Source organism: Myotis brandtii, unplaced genomic scaffold, assembly GCF_000412655.1.
Source record: "Myotis brandtii unplaced genomic scaffold, ASM41265v1 scaffold535, whole genome shotgun sequence".
Taxonomy (NCBI): domain Eukaryota; kingdom Metazoa; phylum Chordata; class Mammalia; order Chiroptera; family Vespertilionidae; genus Myotis; species Myotis brandtii.
In genome coordinates this window covers 666257-676363 of record NW_005369964.1, presented here as the reverse complement: position 1 = coordinate 676363, position 10107 = coordinate 666257, and the positions used below count along the sequence as shown (strand labels likewise).

Sequence of the window (10107 nt, the reverse complement as noted above, 5' to 3'; positions counted from 1 at the left end):
TCTGAGCTCTCTGCCAGTTCTCAATGCTCCAGAGCAGGGGTCCTCAAACTACGGCCCGCAGGCCACATGCAAATACAAATATTGTATTTGTTCCCGTTTTGTTTTTTTACTTCAATACTACAGCAGACTATGTTTTAGCCGGGCTACCTGCTTGCCACTTTTGCAAGTTATCTTTCTTTGAAATGGTGTCTCCAAGGAAACACAAGAAATGGCCCCTGAGGCAGGAAATCCCTGTGCTGTAACAACTTCACCACCAAGTGGTGTCCACAGATTAGGGTCTTGGTGATAAGTGGACTTTTTTGTTGTTGTTGTTCTTGAGGGGACACAATGTCCACCAGATTGCTGATATTGTTCAAAATATATAATCAACTGAAGGCCCTAAATGAGTATACAGTCAATTCTTCATTATTCTAAGCACTTTTTGCTTTATGTTAGTCCTTCGTATTTGTTCCTCCTTTTGTACTATATCACAGCTCACTAAAGTACGGGGGGAGGGGGGGGGCAAATAGAGTTCACATTAATGGCTTTTGCTGATTGAGGAAGACTAAAATGATGTTTGGAGTATCTTGATATGAATTAAGCATTGCCTCTGATTGCCAAGGATGGTCAAGAATTGCCTGGAGAGTTTAGAAACAACAGATACGGGGACATTTATGGAGCCAATAAAACCACATCTGAATCCAACACGTGCAGCTGGGCAGGAAGGAGCTGGAGTGATTATGAAACAATTAAAATGTCACTCCCTGACCATATAAGGTTAAGAATTTATGCCCGGCTGGCGTGGCTCAGTGGTTGAGCGCCGGCCTATGAACCAGGAGGTCATGGTTCGATTCCCTGTCAGGGCACATGCCTGGGTTGCAGGCTCGATCCCCAGTGGGGGGTGTGCAGGAGGCAGCCAATCAATGATTCTCTCTCATCATTGATGTTTCTATCTCTCTCTCCCTCTCACTTCCTCTCTGAAATCAATAAAAATACTTTTTTTAAAAAAAGATTAAAAATGTATCCACAGTCAAAGCCAAGAACCTAACCAGTAAGATGCACAAACGTGAATGCAGGGCTGGAAGAAGAAGAGGCAGGAGCTCACCTGGATCCTTCTGTTCTCCCAGTTTGTCCAGAACGTTGAAGGAGATGTCCAGGTACTCTCTCTGGATGGCGCTGACCGCAATCTTCCTCTGCTTCCTCTGCCTGGGAACGATCTGAATCTTAAATTCCGACTCCTCAGCTCCCTCCTCTTCCACCTTCCTCTCGGGATTCTGTTCGGTATCGGATTCAGCGCTGGTGTCGGGCTTCTCACTGTCCATTGGACTCTCGGCATCCTCAGGGACTTGGAGGAGGACAGTTTTTGCCCCTGAGCTTGGCATCAGCCCACCCGGCGTCTCTTCTTCGATGCCAGGCTCCAGGGTCTCGTCCAGCGACAAGGCGGGGAGAGCAGACGACTTCTGAAGGAGGTCTCGTTTTTGTTTCAGCGTGAGCGGGCTGCCCCCGGAAAGCTCTGGCAGCTCCCCCGGCCTCGCTAAGTCTTCAGAGTCGGTGGGGTCTTCCAGAGCTATGAAACGGAAGTCCTTGTCCCCTGCTGACTGATTACTTCCTGAGTCCTTGGAGGAAAAGCCTTGGGAACAGTCCTCCACACTTACTTGCACAAGAGGAGCTGTGCTCAGGCTGAGGGCCGGGGGGCGGCTGGGGATGGAGGGCGAGGAGGCAGCATGTTTGCCAGCAGCACCATCATTTCCCTGGCCCAGGGTCTCCTCTTCGTCGCTCTCTACTATTCGGAGAGGGGGCAGCGGTTCAAACACGAGGGAGTCGCTGTCAGAGGTGGAGTGCATAGACTGCTTCTCAGGCCCAGAAGCTGAATCGGAGGACAGATCGATCAGATCTAAGTCCTCCTTAGGAGCAGGCTTTCTTGGCGAATCAACTTTGACCTCAAACGTCTCCATGCAGTTCAACCTGACCTCTGGGATCACGGGCCTCCGCCTTTCCTGAAAACCTCCCACGGCGGGGTTCTCGGGGACTTCAGGATTGCTCCGTCTGGTAGCAGAATTCTGTCGGGACCGTCCGTGGTCATGCTGTTTGTGCGTGACGTAAGCAGCCTGGGCGGGGGGCTTATCTACGTCACACCGGTCTATGCAGGACTTCCTACGGTGCTCATCTAATGTAAACAACAGGGAGTCTGCGTTCCCTATATCAAGAGATTTTTGTTTTAAAGAGCGCAGCTTTTTTTTCTGAATGCTTTCTTCTCTCACACAGTGGAGAATGCTGTCTTGTAATGCACCCGTTTCTCTATATTCAGCCAGCTCTATTTCACCTGATTGAAACAGAAAAAGCTAGTACTATTTTATGGGGAGATTTCACCATTGTTTCTTTTCCCCCCTCATACGTGGGCATACAGTTGGCATAGATCGTCATCACAATCCCAGCTCCACCAGAAGGCAAAACTGACTTTCTGACCACGTTTTTGTAAGGTTCATTCTAATTTCAAAAACCAGAAACCCTTGGAATGAGAGAACCCACAATGGCAGTTTAAGATTGATATTTCCAAAATCAGGCTTCAGAAAAATCCCTCAGCTCTGCTCATTTGTACAGGAGAGGGGATCGCTTTGGCTGAGGCTGATCTAGGAAACTGTATTCAAATTGTGTGGAAGAGAAACAAACGTTTTGCAAAAAATCAAATCAAGCAATGGCCCTCTAGCACAGTCATGACGTTAATGAGATATCTGTCAATTCACATATATATATAAATGTGTGTGTATATATATATATATACTGTTTATGCATACATATATATAAAATCAACGGTATTAAAATGTGTAGTAACATAATAAAATTAAGGTTTTACCCCAAACAAACAGTAGAGTACAACATTTCTGCATAAAATTACTAAGAGGAAAAAATTCATACTTCTCTGTACATTCATCTCAACCGGCTGATATTTCACCATTTTGCTGCCGCCTATCCTTTTCAATCTTGCAAAAAAAGTTTGAGACTCTTTATTGCAGGGTCCAGTAGGTGTATCATGAATATCAGATTCATCAAAAACACTATCTTCTTCTAATTGGGGAGAGAAAGTCAAAATTACACTTAAGAGGTTATTCTCTCTTAGGCTGTGTCTACACAAGCATTTCAATGAAAACATTACATAGAGCCAAGTCTGGGGTGGTTTCTATGCCAGCCCACGTCTAGCCTTGGCTTGTATTTCATCCAGGCATCAAATCATCCATATGTTGAACAGAGCAACCTGTTATACAAGGTTGCCCCTCATTTCCCAGGTGACAAATAGGCAGCATTTTCAAGAGAGACATTTCAATGTTCCAATAGAGCCTCGTGCAGAAGCTTTCCCAATGCACTGAAAACCAGATAGTACATAGGTGTCAGGAGTCTGGGATACTGCTTGACCTCCCTGCCTTGGGTGAATTTTCAGGCTAATTTAGCAAAAGAAAATTAAGCAAAATGAGTGGTTCTCACTCTTTCCAAAAATATATGCCTTCTTGGGATTTGAGAACTGGCATAGACACAGCCTAACAGTACATGCACCTTATACTTTGTGAATGCAAAATACTGTACTCTACATTTGGTAATGACACACACAACACACAGAAAAAGCTTAGAAACGCCACTGGCTGTCTTAAAAGCTCCACAAATGATTATGGGCTGAAAGAGTAAACAAAGGAAAAAGAGAACAGAAAGTAACATTTCCCCCTAGTAAAGACTCTTCTCTGAGGAGTTTGTCATGTGTAACTACAGCGAATCCCAGGAAGAATCTTTGGCTCATCAGCCTGAGGCCCCCTCAATAAACTGGTCACTAGAATGCCTGTCAAGCGTTTTTCTATGTCTCCTTCGGTCCCCATTTGGCCAATTTTAAATCAAAGAGAAACACAAAAATGAATTAATAAGGAAAGGTTTGCTATGTTGCACCCCATAAAGTTCACTTAATTTCAAATGTTCTTCCATGCTTTGGAAAGGCCAAAGCCATGTTCAAAGCAGCAAGAGAAAAAGCTACAAAAGTGCACTTAATACCAGGATAAATGGAATCAACCTACTGTTGGAGCTGAATATCACTGAAATCACAGCATTTGGCCTATATCGACGTCTACCTATGTGACAAAATGAGGCTCAGGTGCGATTAAGGTTATTTAAGCTTTCTTGAGCATAAGGATAGTACAAATACAGAGTTAAGTTTTGATCCTGTCCTCATACACAAGAGTCTATAAGTAAGTGAAATTTGAAGCAGTAGATATTAGATAAACCAAGAATAGTGATCCTTTTTGTCAAATAAAAAAATAAATGTTAACCATTAAAATGGGTACAAAACTACCAGTGAACTTCCACAAAGATGAGAAAGCCTATCAAACTCCTGTGTCTTGAGAAGAGGCAACAGTGACCTGTTTTATTTTTTTATTTCCTTTATAAAAACATACTCCTTTTAAAATGCAGGTTTTTGAGGAAAGAGTTATGCAATTGCCATTACATAGCTGCGAAATAATTCTCAATTATACTGAATAATCGAGAAGAAAGGCTTCAGGATGGCATCTCCCATCTAGAAAGGGTCACCTGGGACTGGCCCAAACGCTGAGCCCACATTGAGGACATCCCTAGTGTAACTGGATCTACCCAATTTCCCAGAAACTAGGACCTAAACTGGTAGATAAGATATTCTTCAGAAAGGGTCTGATTGATACCAGAGCTAAATAACTTAGGACTCTGAGTCCATCTGTAGCCAACCTAGACTCAGACCTTGCAGCAATAAACCAATAATGGAACGCTGGCTCCAACCCATCCTAATGAGATATTTTCAGAGCAGTCAACCAAGTCAGACTCCATTAACACCACTCTATAACACACCAAAGGGTCGGGGGACACTTGGCTTTCTCCCAGGATTGGATTAGATGATGTCACCTTTTACAAGTCTAGTCACCCCGTGACATGCACTAAAGATAAACACCTTAGTTCTTCAGGCTATAATTTTACTCTAGAGTTTTATTCTACTCCTTTGTGGAAAAGCTATCAATATAAAAAGTCAATATCGGAGATAATGTAAACCTATGCAGCAAAAGTATTTCATTCCAGTTGCCTTAAATCAATTCTTATTGAATAAGGCGGCTACAAAAAGCATGTCAGCAAATGCAGACTCCATTCAAATCTGTGAGCACAAAGTTCAGGAGCAAACGAGAGACCGACAAGATTACATGCCTCTACTAAGTGCCGACCAAGAATTACCTCACAGCCCAAAGCAAGGTGTTTCCGTCACGTAGGAAAAGGCCCATAAAGGTCTCTTAACCAAACAGCAGACAATCTTTACCAAACACTATTTCTTATGAAATGGATTTCAGAAGCACGTTAATTATTTCTCTTTCATTTTAAAAATTAAGGCAGCAACATTCATGGGAAAGTTAGAAAATTAATGAAGCAGTAAGTGAGTTTTTGACTCCAGAATGACACCTGAGGGCCCCCTTCTGTCTCCTAAGAGAAACACTGTCCAGAATGTTTTACGTATTCAAACTCAGTTTAGGATAGAATTGAGATGTGTGAAGTACCTTTTTCTTTCTCGCTGTATCTGCTGATGTTACTATTGTCACTGTACAAAGGGCCCGCCGTGGCATGGGGCTTGCAGCTATGATACTGTGCATTGAGTGTATTGACTGTTATGTGAATCAGGTGCAGCAGGACCTTGCTGATGTCACAGTCCCGATATGGATACTGCACAACAAAACAAAGGGAGAAATATATACATGGTTATTTCGAAGGGTAAGTTTTCCACTTGATCTTGCTAGATAGTTTCCTCAGCATTTGGGGGGGGGGGGGAAGAAAAATATAGATAGGCAAAAACATAAATCTTTATCATGCATGCCCTTATTCCCTGCCCCTTGCACCGAACCGCAGACAGTTGGGGGGGGGGGGGCGCGTAAAAAGAAAAATATAGATAGGCAAAAACATAAATCCTTATCATGCATGCCCTTATTCCCTGCCCTTTGCACCGAACCACAGACGGCAATGCATGCCAGCTCCCAGTTACAATTCCTTTCAACAAAATTATTTGCCATAAACATTTGGTCTATGAATACAATTTTAAATGCTTTCCTTGTTTTCTGACATAAAAATTAATATATATTAATTAGATAAAATAGGAGATTCTGGTCAGAAATAGAAGTGGTTGATCGAAGTCCTACAATTCATCTTTTTTTATTTTAAACATTTTCAAGAGAAGACACTGACATGGCCTCCATTTCTAGTTTCATTCCAATAGCTCTTTGTTTCTCAGCGCTAATTGTACATGACAATTCTTCTTCTGAAGGTCAAATGATTGTCCTACAACATTTTCAACATAGGTCTCTTAAGTGTTCTCCTCACTAAGAGAATCATTCCACCCAAAAAAGAAGTAACTACAGCAATTCACCTTGTACAGGATGACAAGCAAGGCCTTCAACCACATCTGCCGGATGTGAGGTTTTAGGGACCAGAGGGAACAACGAGGTGGCTGTTGGAAATAATGCCGTAGTTGAGGACAAGAGCAGTATTTGAGCACCTGAACCACCAAGGGGAGAAGGTGTTTTCCCAAATTAATGTTATAGTCCATAACCTGAAATAGGAAAGAAATTAATAACTGAAGGAAAACTATAAAGAACACTTACAAGCCAAAAGGAAAAATTTGAACCATCGAACACAGGCAAAATATTTAACAGGCATCTCACAAAATATTAATAGTGATGGCCACTACGCATAAAGGAGGAAAGTCCAACCTCACAGGAAATTTTTTTAAAACCTCATCTATTAAAATAGTTTTAATCTACTCAATTATCTAATAATCTATTTAATTTATCTATTAAAATAAAATTTTATCTATTAAAATGTCCTATTAAACTATTAAGTGGAATAAAACTTAGAATCAATCAAAACACCTAGTATGGGAAATCATGTGGAGAAATGGACATTCTCAGACACAGTATATTACCTTCCTGGAAACAGTATATTACTCAATACAACCTTTCAAGAGAGCAATTTAACAACATGTATTCAGAAGTAAAAAAAGCACATAGCCTCTAGCACAGCAATTAAATATATCCTAAGGAAATAATCAGAGAAGTGTTCCAAGATGTATGCATAAAAATAGTCAGCATTATAGCCAGCCCCAGCTGAACACAAACCTACATCTACAACATTATGGGACTAGTTAATAAAAGATTGTTTTTATGACAGCAGACTACTATGTAAACATTAACAGGATATGATACAAACTTATATACATTATATGAACTCTGTAATATATTTTACGTTTCGAAAGGTTACACATACAGCCCTGGCCAGTGTGGCTCAGTTGGTAGAGCATTGTGTTATGCACTGGGAGGCCACCAGTTCAATTCTGGGTCTGGGTCAGGGCACATGTGGGCTCGATCCCCAGTAGGGGAGGCATGCAAGAGGCAGCCGATTGATGTTTCTCTCTCACATCAATGTTTCTCTCTTTTTCTCTCTCTCTCCCTTTCCCTTCTTCTTTCTCTAAAATCAATAAAAACAATTTTTAAAGGATAGACATACATATATTAATATGTATAACATGATCTTACCGTTGTTAAAATGTGCATGTATATACATACGTATATATACATATACACATATATGTATGTGTGTATATGATATATACATGCATATATGTGTGTAAATTTGGAGCCAATGATAATACCAAAATGTTAGTTATTTGTCATGGGTTTTTTTGAGATTTGTATTTTACCTTATTGGTTTATATTTCTAAAATGAATATGTATAACATGGATTTAGAAAGGGAAAAGCAGGGGAGGGAAGGAAGGAGGGGAAAAGAAGGGAGAGCTTGGTGGCTGCAATGGTACACTCTCCTTCAACACAGACAGCTGAGTTAGTGGTGGTCCATCTAATTATCAGCATCAGCAAGAGACAACTACATACATACTGCTCCCACTCTGCTTATCTGTGTTCATTATTTTACAATCTATTTGAGCTCATTGATAACAGCTACCATCACTGAGTTCCTAGCATGAGGCAGGCACTGAGCAAGGTGCTTTGCAATATGTTGTCTCTAATCTTTCAAAAAAAAGTCTGTTACCAATGGGCAAACAAGGAGAAGATGCCTACGGCCATAGAGTTAGTAACAGTGGCAGAGCTGAAATTCATGTCCATTATTCCCCAAGTCCTATACCCTTTGCAGACTGTGCAGTCATTCTAGAGAGTCATATTTGTAGCACTGGTCAAATCAGGCACACAAGATACCCCCACAATCCCTTAATTCTGCTCTTGGATCATATCTCAAAGGAATTCCCACATTAGTGGATAAGGTGCATGTACAAGGATGTCCATTGCTGAGCGGTTTGGGGTAGGAAGGAGTTGGGAGCAATATGAGTGTCCATCATGGGGGAATGGATCGTTAAAGCATGGCAGATGTACACCATGGCATACGGTACAGCAGTTAGAAATAGCAAACATGGAATAGCCAATAAGGGTGATGTTACATGAAGTAAGTTGTATGATTAATTCAACCCTCCACTTGAAGCCAAAAAGGAAAAGGATATTTTTAAAAGAAAAAGAAGTATGATGATTATCAGAGGGAAAGGGGGTTGGAGAGGTATAATAGGATAAAGGGGGATAAATGGTGATGGAAGGAGACTTGACTTGGGGTGGTAAACACACAATACAATATACAGATGATGTATTATAGAACTCTACACCTGAAACCTATATAATTTTGTTAACCAGTGTCACCCCAATAAATTCGATAATTTTAAAAGGAAAAGAGAAAAAAACACCCACAAATAAAGATCCCACACTGCCTTATTGTTCACTGGGTAGAGTTTTAGGTTAGAATGATGAAAAAGTTCTGGAGATGGATAGTGGTGGTGGTTACATAACTAAGTGAATGTACTTAATGACACGGAATTGTACACTTAAAAATGGCTAAAATTGTAAATTTATGTTATATATATTTTACACTACCTCTCCAAAAAAATCCCAAACTCCCTTTATGGCATTAGGTGGCTGAATCTTACTCATCTGTATATTCCCCTCACAGACTCCTAAGAAAGTAATTTGTACAAACTTTTACACTCAACTAATGTTGGCTACATGGATTTAATTACTTGTTTCTCCTGAAAGTCCAATGGTATGACTTCCAAAAGCTGTTATTGCACTTACTTGGGCAATTCCTGCAATAAACGCATTAAAGCAAGTTGACAGGCGCATTTTTTGAGGTGCAATCATAAAGCAACCTTCCTGTTGGTCATAGCCGAGTAAGACGTACAGGTGCCGCTTGACCGTGTTGAAGGCCTTCGCACTGCTGATGTCTGACTCTGCGCTGCTCTCATCCTTGGCCATGAACTTCATGAGCACTGTAATCAGCTGGTGCACTGTCTGGTGGTCGATCCCAGCGTCTTCTGGGAGCAGGTCCTTGATGGTGTTGTCATTCTCAGGGGATTGTTGTCCTGTCGGTACAAGAAAGGCCATCAGTGGGTGGCTCCTCCACACAGAACTTTACACTAAAACCTCCCTTAATGTATAAAGCACATTCTTCTGCCATTAAATATTTTTATCTTTTGGAAAAACTTAAAGGCACAATATGGCCTACTAAGCAAAGCATTAGTCCAAGGGTAGAAGTTAGTGTGTCCATCTACAACTAAGTAATTGGGGAATAATAAAGGAATTTGAAATAAAAATGGGCATTACAAAGCTAACTTCTCTTCAAACAGTAAGACAAACACCCAAATAAACTTCATCTAGTGGCAAAGTTTTATCCTCAGTGATAAAGAGAAGTTCCCCTTCCATTTGTAAAATCAGCATGTAAGAATAACCAATAATTAATAATAATAATGATGATAATATTCTAAAACCCACTGAGCACAAAGACATCCACTGGGTTATTTTGTTTAAATTATTATCTCAATTCAGTTATGTTCATAAATCAGCTGGTGGGGGAAAAAAGTTTTCTTTTTCAAATCCTGAGATATTAGCAATGTGTAGTCTCTCAATAATATAGTAAAAATTAAATAACAAATTATAAGCCCTGCTGAATGTAATGAGAAACATACAGGAAGAGAGGGAGGGCCACAGACAGAAAGAAGCATGAACTTTTTTAAAAGCGGCGGGGGGGGGGGGGGA

The 10107-nt window shown here is 40.9% G+C and overlaps 1 protein-coding gene across 14 annotated transcripts in view; it reads right to left on the bottom strand.

Annotated features, from left to right (window-relative positions):
• UNC79 (unc-79 homolog (C. elegans)) overlaps positions 1–10107 on the bottom strand; it is a 238074-nt gene that overhangs the window by 67952 nt on the left and 160015 nt on the right. For 9 of the 14 annotated variants that reach the window (XM_014549096.1, XM_014549088.1, XM_014549086.1 and 6 more), the window contains 5 exons: positions 9148–9434; positions 6389–6571; positions 5529–5691; positions 2896–3045; positions 1085–2302 (listed from right to left, as the gene is read on the bottom strand). In XM_014549096.1, coding sequence (XP_014404582.1) covers positions 1085–2302; positions 2896–3045; positions 5529–5691; positions 6389–6571; positions 9148–9434 — 2001 coding nt within the window. The remainder of the gene's footprint in view (positions 1–1084; positions 2303–2895; positions 3046–5528; positions 5692–6388; positions 6572–9147; positions 9435–10107) is intronic. The other 5 variants (XM_014549097.1, XM_014549092.1, XM_014549094.1 and 2 more) reach the window with 3 other exon arrangements.